Here is an 18303-nt window from a genome sequence, read left to right as displayed (position 1 = left end):
CATGAAATTCCCAAAGCCCCATGCCACCAACCCCAACCCCTCTGTAGTTAATTCAACTAATTATAGACATAAATACTTTGAAAGCTTTATTTGTATCTGCAGGCATGGCCATGGCAGCACCGCTCATCTGCTCCTGCATGATCCTCGACTGGTCTGCGCCTGTGGGCATTCAGTCACAAAGCAAACACAATCAGTATGTGGGCATTTTCACTAAAGTCACATGATGTAATCTAATTATCCGTTTTAACATTTAAACCAATTTCAACTTTGTGAAAGACTCCACTTACCGTTATCTTGGCCTAGGATTAAAGAGTACATGCTTCGAAGTCCAAACACATTCAGGAAATACCAGGATGCTGAGCTCACCCTGCATAATACACACGCGCAAACAAATCACAATGTCATCACACACTAGCTTAAGCATTTTCATATCAATAAATAATCAGTGGTGCAGTATGAGTCCAAGTATCTTGCTTTATTACCAAGAAGCATCCAATGAGAGCAACTCTATTCCTTGTTGCAGCATGGGCTTAAAGCGCAGCGTGAGAGGGAAGGGAACCTTAGCTGTGCGAAGGAAGCACAAGCAGAACATCGGCATGTAATTTCTATTTAAATGATATCTTGACAAAGGCAAACTTGCTTTTGTGTGGGTCAGGGAGATAAATTACTTGTTACAAATCCTGAAAAAGTCCAGTTGATCCAGCCACCGATGAGGATCATGGGAAGCACGTTGGTTACGTTGCCCTTCATCATATCTGTCAGCATGCTCGGATCTGTGAACATTTTATGGGTAAAGAAAAAACTTTAAACGCCAGAAAACTGAAAAGATATTAATAAATACTTTTTGCACATTGGTAGGAGATCCAGCTTCACTCTTGATGTAGAGACAGGTGTCAAGGTGTTAAGTTGCTGGTTGGCCAACCTGCAGTATGTATGCTGGTACCATGTACTCTAGAACTAAGGCTGATGTAGACTTCTGTGGGGAACCTTTGTAGAGTCTATGACGTCACCTACGTAAGTTGCAGACATTTATCCTTGTGTGTGGTTATGTGTTAACTACAGTGTGGTCGTGTCCTGGTGTTTTACATGCAGTCCCAAGTAGGGATGGGTACCGGTATCTGGCGCCTTGATGGCACCGGTTCTGACATAAACGGTAGTAACCAGACCGAAAAGCAGCGCACATTTCGGTGCTTTTTTTTTCCTGAGCTGTGATACATTTTAGATTCTAGCCAATCATTTTACGTTTCCGAGGATAGTAGGCGGGGCCAGGTACGTACATTCTTTTAGAGCAGAGCTACAGATTAAAAATGACCAAGGCAAAGCGGTCAAAAGTCTGGCTGTACTTCACAGCGAAATATGAAAACTCAGCAGCCTGCAACAAGTGCTTTAAGCTGATACTGTGAGACTGTCAAAGGAGGTAACACCTCAAATCCGATGAAACACCTGGCGACGCATAGCGGGTTTTTTTAAAAGCCAAGAAATGCGCTGTATTTGATAGCTTGCTGCGAGACCTCACACCGGGCACATCTACTGCGGGTGGGTTGCCTGTTATCGGACCCGGAGTTAGCAACATCCCCCAAAAACCCGAAGAGGAGAGTCCTGGCCCCTAGCCCTGCCAGTGTAGCAGAAATGATGAGGATGATGATGCAGCAGCAGCCGTTCTTCTCTGCGTGAGTAGCTTAATGTTGTTCATGTGTAATTTATGTTGAGTAGGCTAACCACGTTATTACATTAATGCACGTAAGGTGAACTAGCAAACATCATCATAGCTACATGCGGCTGTCTTCTTGTTTGATGGCAGATACTCCCTTCACCCTGCCAAAAAGGCTAAAATGACCAAAGAAAAAGTGGAAAACAGTTAAACATGAGAGGTTTTTGGACAAAGTTTGTGTTTTTTCCATTGATTAAGCACTGCTTCCAGCCAAGAGTGATGCCATATATGCCCTATAGCTGCAGAAAAGGCTAACATTGTTATCTTTTTACAAAAAAAAAACAGCTAAACATAAGAGGTTTTTGGACCAGTTTTGTGTTCTCCATTCTTTAAGCACCGGTTTAAGCACCGGCACCGTTTCAAAAGTACCGGTTTGGCACCGGTATCGGATAAAACCTAAACGATACCCATCCCTAGTCCCAAGTCAACAGAAAAAAAGAAAATGCTTTCTGGTAACCAGGTTTTAGTTTTTCCCTGAGCCAAACCTATTTGTCCCTCTAGTCTTTCCACTTCTTTGTACATTTCCCCCATATCAATCCTGATAGTTTCAGCACTCTCCCCCTCCAGGAATTTGCTGACATGTGGGAGTCCTTATACTGATGCTATTATACTGGTAACTTCTCTTTATAATTAGATGATGATTGTTATTGCCTCACTGTTAAATTCAAAAAATATGCAGTGGAAAAAGTTAATGTACAGGAGGAATCGACGGTGCAGAACGAGCCAAGCATAATAGTTGTGGGCTGTGTGGATGTGTTGTGTAGTTACAGTTCCAGGGAAGTGCATTTTAAGTTGTGCTGTAGGGTTTCAGAGGGGTTTGCATGAATCCCCAGTCAGTCTGCTGAAGAGTCCTGCTCTAGGCTGTGCTTTGTTTTTCATGCAGATTGGTTTAACACTATGAGACAACACTTTGCATGGTCACATTTCAGCCATCTGAAAAAAGACTTTTTGGGGGTTTACATTTTACATTTATCTCAATAACAATAAAATTTTATTTGACTTTTTAACTATGCACCTGAGCCGAGAATCTTCTGAGACCTCTCCACTTGGCCGAGAAAAAATGTTAGTACTGTCTCCCAGTTTAATAGTGACTTAGTAGAGCTGGGCGATATGAGATTTTTTCATATCATGATATGTTTTTTTCATTTCAGGCGATATCTATCACGATATAAGCCAAATAACTATATTTGTAAGATTTAAATGTGCCGTTGCTCACAAGTAAAATGTGAAATAATCAGCAGCTTGTTTTTAAATATTTATTTCCCATAATAAGTTCAACAGGGTAGATGTACTTAAGGAACATGAGACTTTTTCAGATAAATAAAGGCAAATATTGCAAACTACACAAAAGGCAGCCGCTAAAGCGTTTAAGTTTCAAAATAGAACAAATGAAACAGACTAAATTGTCAATTCCACTTAGAAACAAAATATTAATTCTAAAAATAAATCTTAGTTTGTTTTACAGAAGAACAGACAAAACTGACTAACCTTTGTCAATATCAAATAAACTGAGAACTAAAAGGAAATTCTCAATCTCTCCTTGTTGTATAGCTGAGCTTTTCAAACAGTTTTAACAGTTACTTTAGTCTGACAAAAGCCGAATGACGAATTAGCGCTTCCAGTCAGAGACTGAGGCTACGTCCACACGTACACGGGTATTTTTGAAAACTGAGATTTTCCGTTTTCGTTTTGAAAAATAATCCCGTCCACACATAAAGGCAGAAATGAAGGAAAACGCTGCTATGAACATGCCAAAGCAGCAGGTGGCGCTAGATTCCTAACCGTGCAGAAATGTTGGCCAATCAGAAGTCTAGAAGCCTCGGTGGGAAAAAGTAAACAAAGCTGGGGCATAGAAGCAGAACCGAGTCGTAAGTGTGGAGGGACAGTAACTGTGTGTATATGTAAGCATTTAAACACTGCAGAGAGTAGAATTAACAGTATTGTAGAAATTCATTTCACCGAAACAATAACGTGGCGCACAGTGTGACGCATGCACCAGTTTATTGTATTTCCAGACTTGCTTTCGGCACAATTTACAGTGCACGCTACTCTGTTTTTTGTCAGACTTGAAATAGCCGAAATACCTTCACACTACGGAACTTCTATGGCTCTTCCGTTCGACAATCTCTCCGGCATTGGAACCATTATCTGTTTTCTCTTCGGTCACGCTCGGTTGATTTTTCTAGTCGGCACACTCATTTCCTCCATTACGCGCTGGCTCCATTACCCGCTGGCTGCTTCCCAAACAAACACACGTGCGGCTTGGCACTTGTGCTGTACGTAACAAGTCACGCGACGTGACGCTGCGGCTGTGATTGGTTCGGCTCTGCGCTACTGAATTTGGATCGGCTGACCTTTTTTTTTTTTTTTTTTTTTTAAGAGAACAAGAGCGGCGAGGTCTATCGCGATAGCTTAATTTCTCTATCGAGTAAAAGTTATATCGCGATACATATCGTTATCGTTCTATCGCCCAGCTCTATGACTTAGTAAAACTCTCACAGGGCCTGATTAAAAAGGGTCTAAAAAATGTTATTTCAGTGAGGACATTCAGTTGACCCTCTTGCTATTTGTGTGATCATCCCGCTGATGAAGGCTGCATAGAATTGAGTCATCACCACTGCATTGTTGCATTTTCCATATCTTTGTATTGATCACACCTAAAAACGATGGCATTATTGAACTAGATTAGAGATTTGAGCTACTTCTAAAGAGATCAACCACAAATGTGCAGGATCTAACCCGCAGCGTTTCATTAGGTCAACATTTTCATTCATACTTCTCCTTCCTCTTTGTTGTGTTCTTTCAGTACTGGATGACACACAAAAACACACCAATGAGCTCTGCGGTTATGTAATCACTGATAATATGTTACCATAACTGCATTACATTACAAGACAAGTAGTAATGCTCTTTGCAGCCACATCATCTGATGTTATGAATCAATCAACACACTTTAAATATTGGTATGACAGCTTTGTACATTCAGTATGCTTTTACTGCCCCCCCCCCCCCGATGTCATGTTTGAACCTTGAAAGCAGGGATGGACAATTAAGCTAAACTGCCCATCTCTGATGCTAATACTAATAATAAAAATAATAAAAATAAATAAATAAATAATAATAACAACAACAATACAGTCCCGATCAAAAAATTTAACCCTTGTATGGTGTTCGGGTCTGTGAGACCCGTTTTCAGTTTTTTTCAAAAGAAAAATTAAACAATGAATTATTTTTTTCAACCTGAAATTCATTGGCTTTGGCTTATTTTCTGTGAAGAACATAAATCCGAACTAATTTTCAATGACCTCATACTGTACCTCCCGCCACACATTTACATTACATACAAGGTGATCGGGTCCACTGGACCCAGGTCTAATAAAAGTGTTGAAAGTGTAGGTCCTATGTTCCCATACTCTGTCTTCCTCCTTTCTGGTGCTGCTGATAGTGTTTTCTTCCCCTCCTGCTCACGCACAAAGTTGCAACATTGTTGAAAATTCAACTATCAACACCGTTTGCTCTTACATTCCCGCACATTTTACCCTCTTTCTTGAGGGATCCAAATTTTATTTTCTCATCCCCTGTCCCTCCTGCAAATTAGGGGCATAATACTATAAATAAGACTTTGCCAGTGTGGTTCTTTATCACAACTGATCAAGATGGCAAAAGATTATCTGCTGCGAGGGCCATCCAACTGATTTTGGAAGAGAGAGGGGCTTCGGATGATGATGTTGACAAAGAGGTTTCAGAATATTACACATTTCTGAAAATTCAGAGTCTGACAGTGACTTTGAAGAAGAGGATGAGGTTGAGCACCATTTAGTAACAAAACGAAGACGAGTACCCCATCTGCAGCCAGCTCCAGGACCAGAACAAGCCCACCAGACAGCAAGTGAAGAAATATGGATGTCAATAACTGGTGAAATTGAATGGTCTTCTTGCCCAAGAAATGAGCCACCCTGCAGAGCTGTTACTGTGATAAGCCAGGGCCAACACGGCTGACAGTTACTCATGTGCAGGACATCAAGTCTTCATTTGAGCTTTTCATCCCAGATTCCATCCAGAAAATTATTCTGGATTGCAGTAATCTAGAAGGATGGTGTGTTTTTGGAGAGAGGTGGAAGGAGATAGACCAAATTCATCTAAGAACCCCAAAGGCCTACTTTGGGGTTCTCATCCTTGCAGGAGTTTTCAGGTCCAAAGGGGAATCCACAGAATCCCTGTGGGATGCAGAAACTGGCAAGAACCTTTCCGTGCATCAATGTCTCTAAAAAACTTCCACAAAATTTCCAGGATTATCCGTTTTGATAACCGAGACGACAGACCAGCTCGACGGCAGAGAGACAAGCTAGCTGCCATCAGGACAGTGTGGGATAAGTGTGTGCACCACCTCCCCCTGTTTTTTACCCTGGGCCTAATGTCACCATTGATGAGCAGCTGATCCCATTTAGTTGTGAAACATATTGCTTCACGTGTAAATGTGTTGTGTCTTTCCACTCACTCCACTTGATTATAACTGATTTATTTTTTTATAACATTTTATAAAAAAAAACCAAAAAACGAGAAGCACATTAATTCATAAATGTGATCTAACAAAGGTAAAGGGAAAAAAATTAACCATGTTTGCTGTTCATATGGCTTGTAATTGGGATGAAGTAAACATCTGTTGAGTAATTTAACATAAAATTGTTTGATAGTGTTAATTTGGAAAGCCAAAACTCTAGCGGGTCCACCAGACCCATGAACATTGGCTGAGTAACAAAAATATGAACACCACACAAGGGTTAAGACCACGTGTAAGGCAAAAAAAACAAAAACAAAAAAAACATTTTGTATGGTTGGATCTTAGCAAGGTTCCAAGTAGAGCTTCAACATGCAAGAAATGGGAGTGAGACTAAACATTTTTTTGAGCATGCAAAACTGAAAACAATGCTTAACTGAAACAGGCTGCTATCAAGTGGTCTTAAACTTTTGATTGGGACTGTAGTAATAATAATAATAATAATAATAGTAATGATAATAATAATAATAATAATAATAGGCAAGAGAAAAATTTGTATTGTGCTGTTCTGGTTTGCTCCAGCACTTTCTCCTCCTCTGCCTCAGAAACTCTTAACCTTCTTCCTAACTCACTTTCCACCTAAGGAGTTGTGTAATCAGCCAAGACTCTTTATGAATTATTTTACCAGGACTCAGCCGTAGCTTTAAGTGGAAATTCTGAGAATCTGTTATTAAAAAGATTTGTGAAAACACTGCTCGTGTCCCATGTCTTTCAGCCACATACTAAACAACCACTTTTTCTTTTAGAAATTAGAAGTTGTTACAATTTCACAGCTTGCTCTTTATTTAAAAAAAAAAAAAAAAAAGAAAAGAAAGAAAGAAAAGAAAAAAGTCTCACCTGTCATTGGAGAGGGTGGGACAACCTTTCTCTTGGTCTTCTTGAAGAATCCGTCTTCTTGGTTATTGAAGTAGAACTTCCTCATCAAAAAGGACTAAAACACACAGAAATAATCACTGATATAGTCAAAGCACATACAAGTAAACAAATACATTGGAGTTCTCACTCAACTTTGCAACTCACTTTAGGCAGCCTACCTGTTTGGGAATGTATTTTCCATTTTCTCTGAGAATTCTGCTCCGAATAAGTACCTGGCTGGATTTGAAGAAAAAGTCACACATATGAGCTCAGCATTGATTTTCCTCCTTGTGATTCGGTTTATAATTAGATATGATGTATGACGCACCTGTCAGAAACTTGTTCTAATGTCAGCTTTTTGTCACTTTGAAGGAGAATAGATACATAATGCCGTATAACCCCAACCAGAAAAGTGATGAAGACAATGGGCAACACCACCCAAAGTCTAATATTGGAGTCCAGCAGAAGCTCCGGCTCAGCCATTCTGTCTGGTTACCTGACAGGAAAAATAAATAATTAAATAAATAATAACAACAACAACAAAGCAAAAATAAGAACGGCAAACAGAAAACAAGTCTAGCTGCTTAACCGAAGACACCAGCATGCTTTTGTTTGTAATAAATAAAAGAGAAGCTGAAGTCGGGCTGAGACTGACGCTAGAGGGATGGGCTGTCAGGTCCTCCGGTTAGCTAGCCAGCGCCCGTGACATTAGCGACTGACACTGAGCTAAGAAAATCCAGTTAAACGACACCATTTGAGTTCATCTTCGCTGTGTGGTAACTATATGTTGAAAGCGTCAACATCTTTATTTAATAAAACTGCTATGTGGATTAAGAAAGCTGACGCTAGCGGAGTGCTAATGTTAACATTAGCCGGGTGGCTACCTGCTTCTGGATGTATGGGTCACTGTAGATGAGAGCTGGCCAGTGGTCTCAGCACAGCAACCGCCGCTCCTAGTGTGTTCCCCAGCGGCGACAGACACACCCCATGCACCGTGTGAGGTAGTTAAATAACTTATATAATTTCTAACGGTTCGCATCCACTACTGTGACCACTGCTCTGCGTTGGCTCTGGGAATGAGGAAGATTTTCTGCTTCTGCAGCTCATCCGCGTCGCAATCACTGGGACTGCAGCGCCACCTCGCGGGGATGTACGCATTGCATTTTGCTTTTTCTTCTTTGTCACACCAACCCTCTGCATGTCATCCTTCACCACATCCGAAAGGTTATGGTTAACCTTTTTATTTACTATATTACATTATTACATTATTTAAGGCTTAACATATGTCTTTCGGATTTTCCTGTTTCATGTTTTTCGTGTCTTCAATGACAACTTGCAATAGTGCAAATACTGTTTCACAGCACTGTACAATCCCTCAATTCATCTTTTTCTTTCCTTTTTTCATATTTGTCACATTGAAATGTGTCAGATCATCAAAGAAATGTTAATAGTAGACAAAAATAAAACCAGAGTAATTACAAAATTCAGTCTTTAAACTAGGGTTTTGTTAATTTAAGCAAAGGGGTTACCCAAGTCTACCTGGCCTAATGATAAATAGTAAGTTCAGTGTAAAGTTAGTGTTCATAATTAAACAATAATAGAGGGACTGCATAAAAACGACATCCACAGGAGAGTTCCAAGAAGAAAACCACTGCTGACCAAAAAGAACACAAAGGCTCACCTCACATTTTCCAAATCCATTTTGATGATTCCCCAGACTTCTAGGGAAATATTTTGTAGACTGATGAGACAAAAGAAGGTTTAAGTCATGTTACATCCTATCATAGAGCATTTTATAAAAAGGACATCGGACATCGTACCAGCAGTCAAACTTTGTGGTGGTAGTTTGTTGGTCAGGGGCTGCTTTGCTGCTTCAGGCCAACTTGGTGTAATTTATGAAGCCATGAATTCTACCAGAAAATCCGGAAGGAGAATGTCTGTTTTTTTCTGCATTGTCATTAAATGAAATCATCAATTAAAAACTGTATTTTGTATTTACTCTGGTTTGTCAGATTCTTTTTTTGTTTGTTTGTTTTTTGCTGATCTGAAACATGTAAGTATGCAAAATATGCAAAAAACAAAAAACCCAAACAAACAAAAAAAGAAACCGATTTTACTGTTTTAATGCACCGCATTAGGGGACACCTTGTTGTAAAGGATCATAACCAGTAGGTGGCGGTAATGCTCACTTAAATGCTTTTTAATGCTCTTAAAAGGTGAAGTCAAAACGAAGAAGACTCTTGTCGCTACAGACCGGAACAAGTGGAAAAGCTTCTAGAAAGGTTTTGAGTATCAAGCTGTCATCGTGTGTAGGGGGGTGATTTATTAAAACGGTATGTAAAACTGACAAAAACTGCATTTTATATCTGCTTCCGGTTATTTATTTATATAAAGCTTACGTTTTGCTACAGCATCCATGAGACGTATCAATCAAGCATACAGCGAGCCCTAAAGTGACCTTGCTGTGTTAGCGCCTGTAAGCAAAGTACAAAATCAGCCTGTTTTATATAATTACACAATTAATGTCCTCAGTTAATCTCCATATTATGTGCTTTGTGTTTCTGCAGTTATGAGTAAGATCAGGCCTGTGACATCTCTGGCTGCCTTTCATCTTTAGCGTAGCTCAACTCATGTTACGTAACGCCAGTTACTTAATCCTCTTATGTTGCTGGTCAGTTGACCCATTTTACAGTGGAATAATTACTAATATATTTTTTAAGTATGAAACTACTTCTGCTTAGCTGTAATACGTGTAATGAACATATTACACGTTTGTTTTATTATGTTACAAGTGAACGTTAAAGTGGTTAGACGTATCAAATACTATGTGTTTCTTTGCAATTGTGAGACATATTTTATGTCAAACAGACACACACAAACTATCTAGCCTATTGACCGCATATGTAAAGTGCGAGAATGAGGGTTGTGTTATATCTTTTGACGGCAAACGTTTCTGTTCCCGTGAGCAAACTCCATCCACAGTCTGTGTAACGCAGTGACATATATTTGGTCCACAGTGTCTCTGGAGACTTCATATTTTCACCAGAATGTGATTTGATAAATGAGAGAGACAAGCTGACAACTGTTATTACACTCTATGGGATAAAAATCAAAATGTATAATTAATTGGAAAAGAAAATCATAGTCATGAAAAACGATATTATTTTTATGTAGGTTATATGTACATTACAAAAAGTTTTAATATTCCTTTTTTAAATGGAAAAACTAGTAATATATCCTCACTGAACCATGATCTGTTAGAGGTAAAGAACACCATTGCACGAAACATTGATTGAAATGGTTAGTAACAGTTAGTACTAATAATTTTTTTCCCCCCCAAATCTTTCCACAGAATTGTCCACAAACGCTTGTGCTGTACTAAACCATGGGAACTGATAGAAGGTGAAGTCCACATAATCCTTGTGATGGTCAGGAACACGTTGAACATGTGCTCATATATTTAAGTCTCTGGTGCTTTTGCAGGATTAGTCGTAGTGAACGTACTGGAAGATATGGTTCTGATATGCGCAAACACGATCCAGAGTGCTATGGAAAACGAAGCAGAGATGTGGAAAAGGATTATGATCGACGCTGGGTCCACGATAGGTACAAAGACTACTGTGATGAACGCAGGGACCAAGACAGCCCAGAGGTAAGTGGAGAAGAATTCCTTTGCGGCTTGAAGTACGTCTTGATCAGAGTGATACTGAATTTGTTGTCTTTGAAGTTAAACATCACATTAATATATATTTTTTTCTCTTACAGAGGAGCCGAAAACGACGCAGCAGCAGCAGATCTGATGATGAATATGATGGTGAATATCCAGAGCAGGACTACAAAATGGAGCAGGAGGAGGAGAGCAAAACGATTATGCTGAGGGGGCTCCCTGTCCACGTCACAGAAGATGATGTAAGCTCACAGTTCACCATTCAGTGGCATTCATGCTTTTTAAAGGAAAAAACACACCAAACTGTATATCATATAACTTTTTCACGAGTTGTAAGGAATCTCTTGCAAGAAGTTCAAAGCTGTAAACTGTCACAGGATGGGTGTAAAACTTTGGCACAGAAATCAGCAACACTTCACGACCTTTGTGTGTGTGTGTGTGTGTACAACTGTGCACCTTGCCATCTTTCCCTTCCCTATATGGAATTATCCAGGTGTTAATCTGAGCATTTTGGAGAGGGGGATTGACATCTGTCATAATTAATATACACTGGGAAAAGGAAAAAAAAATAGTGTCTTGTTGGTAAGTACAACAATGTGTCAAATATGTCAACAATGTGTCAAATAATAGATTAAAAACTGCCCTAAACTTTACCAGGCATCACTTGACACAGGCGAAAGTGAGAACACACATTCCCAACGCAGACATTAGTAAGTCTGTAAACTACCTGCTCATTAGTAAAAAGTCTGTATGATGTTGGATTGTGATAGGATATGCTGGGCTGAGCCGATAACATTCAGGGTGGAATGATTGTAAAGCACACATTTTGAATAACTTTATACACGACTTTGGTGCACAAGTTTGAATTTCTTTTAGATTTTCACTAGATGTCACTTCCACCAGACACTTCTGAAAGCCATCAACAAGCTTCTGTTATAATTCCAACTGAATTTTTGACCGATTTTCTTGGCAGAATTGCTAAAATTTATTTAAATTATATTGGTTGGGACCCTGGAAAAAGGAGAGTCCAAAAAATATTTAAAAGCCCAAAATTACCATGATATTCATTTTCATGATGAGTCTGCGTGGGTTCTTTATGGGTACTTCAGGTACTTTTTACTCCCACAGTCCAAAGACATACAGTTATTGGGCTTAGGTTAACTGGTTATTCTAAATTGGGAACATGTACCTCATGGTTCACAACCAGTTTCCAGAAAGATGGTTTTAAGTAAGGAAACAGTAAGTAGGAAGAAGATCTGTGTTCTGATGAGTCTCACGTCTGCTTCTGTTTTGCAGATGCGTACAGCTCTGGAGCAGCTACAGGGACCACAGCCTGTGGACATACGTTTGATGAAGAAAAGGACAGGTGAGCGATACTCTTCAGAGGAACGTTCCTCGTTCCTTTCCGCGCTTGATCTTTAAACCCATCTTTCCTATTTTATTACAACCCCTGGAAAAAGAAAATTAAATATTGTCGTAGGGTTCTTTGTGTCATAGAAATTCTGATTTAATGACATGGACAGGTAAGAAGTTAAGGGTATGTAAATTCTACCATCATGATGTTGTAAACATCCCCGCCGCCGTGCAAGCCCATTGTAACTTTGAATTTTGCACCAAAGCATTTTGACTAACACGCCTCCCGTCTATATTTGAATGCTGTCTCTAGGTATAAGCCGAGGTTTCGCCTTCGTGGAGTTTTATCACTTGCAAGATTCTACCCGATGGATGGAGACCAATCAGGTTGCTTCAACAATCACCAAGTCTAGAAATATTCTTGGAGATTAGAACCCAAATTAACCAGTACAGTAATGATGGCACTTTACAAAAAGCCCAATTTGTTTGTATTTAGCCAAAAAATCTTGATCATAGATCTGTGATATCTGAGATGTAGTATTTCAGATATCACACATCTGGTGATGCTTCATAGCAGCATTATTGAATTTTTGTTTTCTGTGAACACCACTGTAAAAATGCACATTTGTTTGGTTTATTCTCTTACAAATTTTAAGTTTATTCTCTTAAAGCTTACAAAAGAGGGAGAGTTTGCTTCCTGTTAGCAAGTGGACTTGTTTAGTACCGACTGCCCCGGGGTTTTTTGCACATTCTGCTCCAGCTCTGTCACTTTGATAGTTTCTCATCTCCATTTATTATCCGAAGACTGGAGTGAGATGTGGACGGGCTGGCAGCACTCCGGTCCCAAACACTCAATCCCTCATTCTCTGAACTTCTCTTCCCGTCTCTGCTCCTTTTTTTTGTCCTTGAGACACCCCCATCTAAGCAACAAGTTAAAACCTAGCCACTCTTTCCTGTTCCCTCTGCTCTCACTCATTGGGTGGGGTAGCACTGGGATCTCAGCACTTGCCTCTTTGGCTCAGACGTGTCGTATTTTGGTGTAACTGTTGTTTGTTTGTCTTTATTTTATTTCACAGAACAAGTTGGTGATCCAGGGGAAAACCATCGCAGTGCATTACAGCAACAGGAAACAGAAGTTTGAAAACTGGCTTTGCAATGCTGTGAGTGTTATCTTTGAACTTATCCCACAATATTACTCTTTTTTTCTTTTTGCTTATTGTAACAAAAATACACAATCGACGGTTGTTGCAGTGTGGTCTGTACAATTTTCGGAAGAGGCTGAAGTGTTTCAGGTGTGGCGCGTCAAAAGTTGGTGAGTTTTCCCCCTTAAGATGAGTTTTTTGTCTCTCTGTGAGAACGAGCAGTTCATTATATATCCTGCCTGATGTTTTTTGGCATTGCTCTTTGTAGGTGACTCTACTGGTGTAAATGGTTTAAATGTCGAGTGCCAACAGCCAGGAGAATACAGTGGAGACAGTAAGTGTTTGTTTTTCATCGATGACAGAAAGAGTGCAAAACAAAAAATGTATTTGGTATAAATGTAATCATCTTTATGTTATTAGATTTTATTTAATAATCATGTTTTATGTATTCTCTGTATTTCTTTTTAAATTAATAGTAATTAAGTTCCACTTTTTTGGGGCAACTTCTGCTTTTTCATGTGAATGAGTGTGATGTCATGAGGTCAGCTTTTTGCTGATCAGTGTCAGGAGCAAACGCCTGCTTTTAGTTGGGAGATTACTGAAAAACTGAAGCGCTTAGCTGACCTTTCTGAAAGTAATACTATCAAGTAATAAATATGTAGAAATATAATTAGATATTAAAGAATGGGGAAGACATTAAAATAACTAAATTAATACTGTGGCAAATAAATACAGAAGCAATAAGGCAGTAAACAAAGTTATGTCACATTTCATAAATGAAATAATGTCTGCGTGTAGTTTTTATGTGAATTTTGATGCCTTTTAAGAGCATTTTTAATATATATATTCTTGATTTTCCTTTTGGTCTACTGAAAAATTGCACGTTCCCATAGAGACATTGATGACTTTTCTTTTTGTTCACAGCGATCATTTTGAGGAACATTGCCTCTCTCTCTACTGTTGATGGAATTTTGAACTTACTGGCACCACACGCCAACCTGTCCACCAACAACGTCCGCCTCATCAAAGACAAGCAAACGGGACAGAACCGAGGCTTCGCCTTTGTCCAGCTCTCATCCCCGCTGGTGCGTAGCTTTATTTTTCAGCAGTCAGTATGACTTTATAGTGTACGTTGGTGTGTTTCTAGCGGAGGTGTCGAGACAGTGTGGCTCTATGTCTTTCTACAGGAGGCTTCTCAGCTGCTCACCATTCTCCAGAGCCTTCAGCCACCTCTGAAACTGGATGGGAAAACTGTCGGCGTGGATTTTGCCAAAAGTGCTAGAAAGTGTGTAATTCCGCACATACATAACATATATTTAGACAGCCTGTTTTATATTCGTCATATATTCATCATATACTGTACATACCTTTTGAGATCCTAGAATATAATAAAATACAAATCGGGGTCTTATTTTCATTCTGCATTAGCTTATATTTAATTTACACATAATTCTTTTCCCAGAGACTCAGTGCCGCCTGAGGGGATCAGAGCCAGCGCTCTCTCTGTTGCCAGCACAGCCATTGCTGCTGCTCAGTGGTCATCCAGTCAGGTACCATAGACTGTACCATGTCTAAGTAGAAAATGTGAGCTTCTATGGCTTGAGGGATTTAAAGAAATGGACCAAAAAGCTACAGTGATATTGTCGATATTAAGAACTGATTAAAATTACATGGACTCTTATATCTTATTGTCAATTAAAACAATACTTGATTAGTGGAGCCTAACATCAAAATCCAGGAAAGGATTTATTGACTTAACTAATTTATTTGCATTATGCTGATACAGTTGCTCTACTTTGGGTTGCTTTATTTTGTGTCTGACGTCACATATCTGTTTTGTCTTTTCAGTTGCAGCAAAGCTCAGGTGCAACTTCAGATCAGATCGCTTTTCCAGAGAGTTATGCAAACATGTGGCCACAGCAGCCTGAAGGACTGGTTCCTGTCGTTGGAGATGGATTGCTTGGAGGTAAACAAGGAATCACTCGCAAAAATTTGGGGTGGTTTTATTCCGAGGTTGAGATTCTTGACTTCATCATCACTCTCCCCAGCGGCTCCAGGAATGGCGTCTGTGATCCCTGCATCTACAGCTGTGGTCCTATCCCAGGCAGCTCAGGTCTACCACCCCATCATAATCAGTCAGCCTGCTGTTCAGGTAGGAAGTGTATTAATGTGGCGTCTTTGGGGTGAAAAAATGCTACTCAAATGTGATTTCTGTCTGTGTTGAATCCAAATGTTCATCAGGGTTTTTTTCCCCCCTCTCCTACCTCTCAGACACATCCACTAGCTGTTGCAGCCCAACAGGCTGCTAGTGTTTGCACCACATCACTCACAACACCAGCATCTTCCACTGTTGCAGCAACGATCTGTGCCGGATCGACTGCTAACACAACAGGTGAGAGGAGTTGGCTGCAGAAATACTCCTCTGTGTGTGAGTGATAGAGATGATGATGATAAAACTGAAGATAGAAAAAAGGTTTTGCTTCATATCTGCCTCTATTTCAATGTTTTTGTTTTGTTTTTGTAGCTGTTCCTGACACCTCCATGTACCAATACGATGAGTCTTCAGGTTACTATTACGATCCACAGACTGGCCTGTACTATGATCCTGGCAGCCAAGTATGTGCACTTGATCTTATTGCATGTGCAGAACCCATGCCATGCAGCATATGTATTTATTTTAAATACACTGTTCACATTTTTTTGTCTTCTGCTTGTCATCAATAGTACTACTACAACTCAGAGACTCAGCAGTACCTTTACTGGGACAACGAGAAGCAGGCGTACATCCCTGCACTGAGTGAATCCGGCACAAACACAGAACAAGCGTCCACAGCGAGCTCTGCAGCCACCTCTTTAAGCACAGGCGGTAAAGAGGCCAAAGAGAAGAAAGAAAAGCCCAAAAACAAGTCCGCACAACAGGTAAGTGCTGCTCTCAAGATGTTGATCCTGTTAATAGCTGTTAGGTCGTCTTTGAAATAATGTTTTTGGCATTATTAAATTGCAGATTGCAAAGGACATGGAGCGTTGGGCAAAAAGCTTAAATAAGCAAAAAGAAAGCATTAAGAGTACTGCCCAAGGGTTAGGATCTTTTAAGGATGAAGACAGAAAAGAGTCTGCTGCTGCAGATGCAGGTTTCTTCCTCTTCGAGAAGAAGGTAGTGTAACAGTAACTATTAAGAATAAATATGATGTGCTTTGGATCAGTGCAGTGGTGTACGGGTAGGTTCTAACTGGAGAAGCACACTGATTTGGAATATTATATTTAGAAAGTACATTTTCCTTCTATCGTCACGAGTCACTGAATATCTTTTAATCATGAGATTATATATGTTGTGGGTCTTTACTCGTGGGCTTCATTTGGTTCCTTTCAGCAGATCGGAAGCTTTGAGATGCCGTCCCTCATGACTGAACAAATCAAGCTTGAGGATGAGATTTCGTCTAAGGTTTGTTGTAACTTTGCAGCTATTTCTCCTGTTTATTAGTAAAAATAAATCCTTTAACACTTTTCCTTTTGTCTGTTTTCATGTTAGAGTGATTTGGTCGCTGCCTACAATGGGGATAGCGACCCAGATGACAACGGCTCAGACCGAGCAGCCGATGAGGAGGGGAAAATGACCGACTGGAAGAGGATGGTGTGTCTGCTGTGTCGGCGGCAGTTCCCCACCAAAGACGCTCTGCTGCGTCACCAGCAGCTCTCTGACCTACACAAGGTGAGGATGGCAAACAGCGGGTGTTTAATGTGCAAGCAGCTATGAATATTCTGGGCTGCGCCATCTGTTCAAAGCAAAATGGAGCTCACATGCTGTACCTCACAGGAAATGGAGGTTGCATTTATTCGTGCCAGTGATTATTTTGTTCTCGCGTTTCGCCCATGAAATTACTTTTAATTCTTTTAGAAAAACTTGGAAATTGAAAGAAGAGCTAAGCTTTCAGAAATGGAGCTGGAAGAGCTGGAGAGGAAGGAGGCTGAGGTATTTTGCATTACAATGTCATCTTTCTGTCTCTGTTATTTAAAAATAAAAAGAAAGAAATTTGAATGAGAACATAAGTTTTCTTGTGATTTTTAACAGCTGAAATACAGAGATAGAGCTGCAGAAAGAAGGGAGAAGTATGGTATTCCTGAACCTCCTGCACCTAAAAAGAAATTTTACAAAGCACCAAGCCCAACAGTGTAAGTGGGAGGAGTTTAATCTCACAGCAAACAGTCTATGAAAACTTTTAGTAATATCTTCTCCTTTTTCTCATTATTTTTATGTGAATTGGACCTTTTTAACACCTGTAATTCACCATCATCAGAAACTTTGAGCAGCCCACTAAAGACGGTTTAACAAGTGATAATATCGGGAGCAAGATGTTGCAAGCGATGGGCTGGCAGGAAGGCAAAGGTCTGGGACGTCACCAACAAGGCATCACCGTTCCCATCTCGGTGAGCAGACTTTTTTTTGTCTTCCAAACTACCCCTTGTCTGCTGGCCAGATCCTCTTAACAGATGGAATCTGCGCGCCAACGTGCTAATTTCTGCCCACATAGCAATTAGCACTGCTGCCTGAGGGGCACCTGTGTCTAATATGTCATCTCTTATAATCGTCTTTGCTTTTCCTAACAGGCTTCATTGAGGACCAAAGGCACCGGTCTGGGCATTAAAGGAAGCTCATATGAACTCTCACCATCTGACACCTACAAGGATGCTGTGCGTAAAGCCATGTTTGCACGCTTCACAGAGATGGAGTGAACTGTGGAGGAAGGTGATTGTGCTGTGCTCTGAAATCTTTATCATGTGGACAAAGGATTTGAACACATAACATACAGGAGATTTTTCCACCTGTACAAACTTTTAACTGGAGTTTGTCTTGTTCATTTAGGAAAAATTTAGCTTTTTAAAGCTAGATTTGTTTGTTTTCAGTGCACTTTACATGTACATTTTGTATATTGTTTGTACATAAAAATGATGTAGAACCTCTGAAGCTTTGTTTTGTGAGAACCTCTAAGAGTCAGTGTGATTAAATAAACCTGCACAA

General features: G+C 39.9%; 2 protein-coding genes across 5 annotated transcripts in view; one reads left to right on the top strand and one right to left on the bottom strand.

Annotated features, from left to right (window-relative positions):
• Positions 1-8246, bottom strand: part of emc3 (ER membrane protein complex subunit 3) — a 9184-nt gene extending 938 nt beyond the window's left edge. Inside the window, exons 1-8 of the mRNA XM_004544840.3 lie at positions 8009-8246; positions 7453-7620; positions 7304-7361; positions 7107-7200; positions 669-773; positions 483-564; positions 288-367; positions 77-159 (exon numbers count right to left, since the gene is read on the bottom strand). Of these exons, the coding sequence (XP_004544897.1) occupies positions 77-159; positions 288-367; positions 483-564; positions 669-773; positions 7107-7200; positions 7304-7361; positions 7453-7607 (657 nt within the window). The 5' untranslated portion in view covers positions 7608-7620; positions 8009-8246. The remainder of the gene's footprint in view (positions 1-76; positions 160-287; positions 368-482; positions 565-668; positions 774-7106; positions 7201-7303; positions 7362-7452; positions 7621-8008) is intronic.
• The window catches only part of LOC101486475 (RNA-binding protein 5), a 21504-nt gene extending 3201 nt beyond the window's left edge, over positions 1-18303 (top strand). The window contains exons 1-24 of one of the 4 annotated variants that reach the window (XM_023152974.3): positions 9315-9457; positions 10477-10526; positions 10608-10776; positions 10890-11033; positions 12088-12157; positions 12458-12531; positions 13221-13304; positions 13396-13456; positions 13555-13620; positions 14211-14371; positions 14474-14571; positions 14749-14836; positions 15135-15252; positions 15335-15438; positions 15558-15678; positions 15811-15902; positions 16011-16205; positions 16291-16440; positions 16660-16728; positions 16816-16995; positions 17182-17256; positions 17356-17456; positions 17582-17711; positions 17892-18303. In XM_023152974.3, coding sequence (XP_023008742.3) covers positions 10510-10526; positions 10608-10776; positions 10890-11033; positions 12088-12157; positions 12458-12531; positions 13221-13304; positions 13396-13456; positions 13555-13620; positions 14211-14371; positions 14474-14571; positions 14749-14836; positions 15135-15252; positions 15335-15438; positions 15558-15678; positions 15811-15902; positions 16011-16205; positions 16291-16440; positions 16660-16728; positions 16816-16995; positions 17182-17256; positions 17356-17456; positions 17582-17711; positions 17892-18017 — 2493 coding nt within the window. In that variant the 5' untranslated portion in view covers positions 9315-9457; positions 10477-10509 and the 3' untranslated portion in view covers positions 18018-18303. Of the gene's footprint in view, positions 1-9314; positions 9458-9525; positions 9796-10476; positions 10527-10607; positions 10777-10889; positions 11034-12087; positions 12158-12457; positions 12532-13220; positions 13305-13395; positions 13457-13554; positions 13621-14210; positions 14372-14473; positions 14572-14748; positions 14837-15134; positions 15253-15334; positions 15439-15557; positions 15679-15810; positions 15903-16010; positions 16206-16290; positions 16441-16656; positions 16729-16815; positions 16996-17181; positions 17257-17355; positions 17457-17581; positions 17712-17891 lie in introns of those variants that run through there. The other 3 variants (XM_004544839.4, XM_076884004.1, XM_012917476.3) reach the window with 3 other exon arrangements.

Source organism: Maylandia zebra, linkage group LG5 (assembly GCF_041146795.1).
Source record: "Maylandia zebra isolate NMK-2024a linkage group LG5, Mzebra_GT3a, whole genome shotgun sequence".
In the NCBI taxonomy this organism is placed as follows: Eukaryota; Metazoa; Chordata; class Actinopteri; order Cichliformes; family Cichlidae; genus Maylandia; species Maylandia zebra.
The sequence above is the reverse complement of the archived record's forward strand: the minus strand, read 5'-3'. Positions and strand labels throughout refer to the sequence as shown.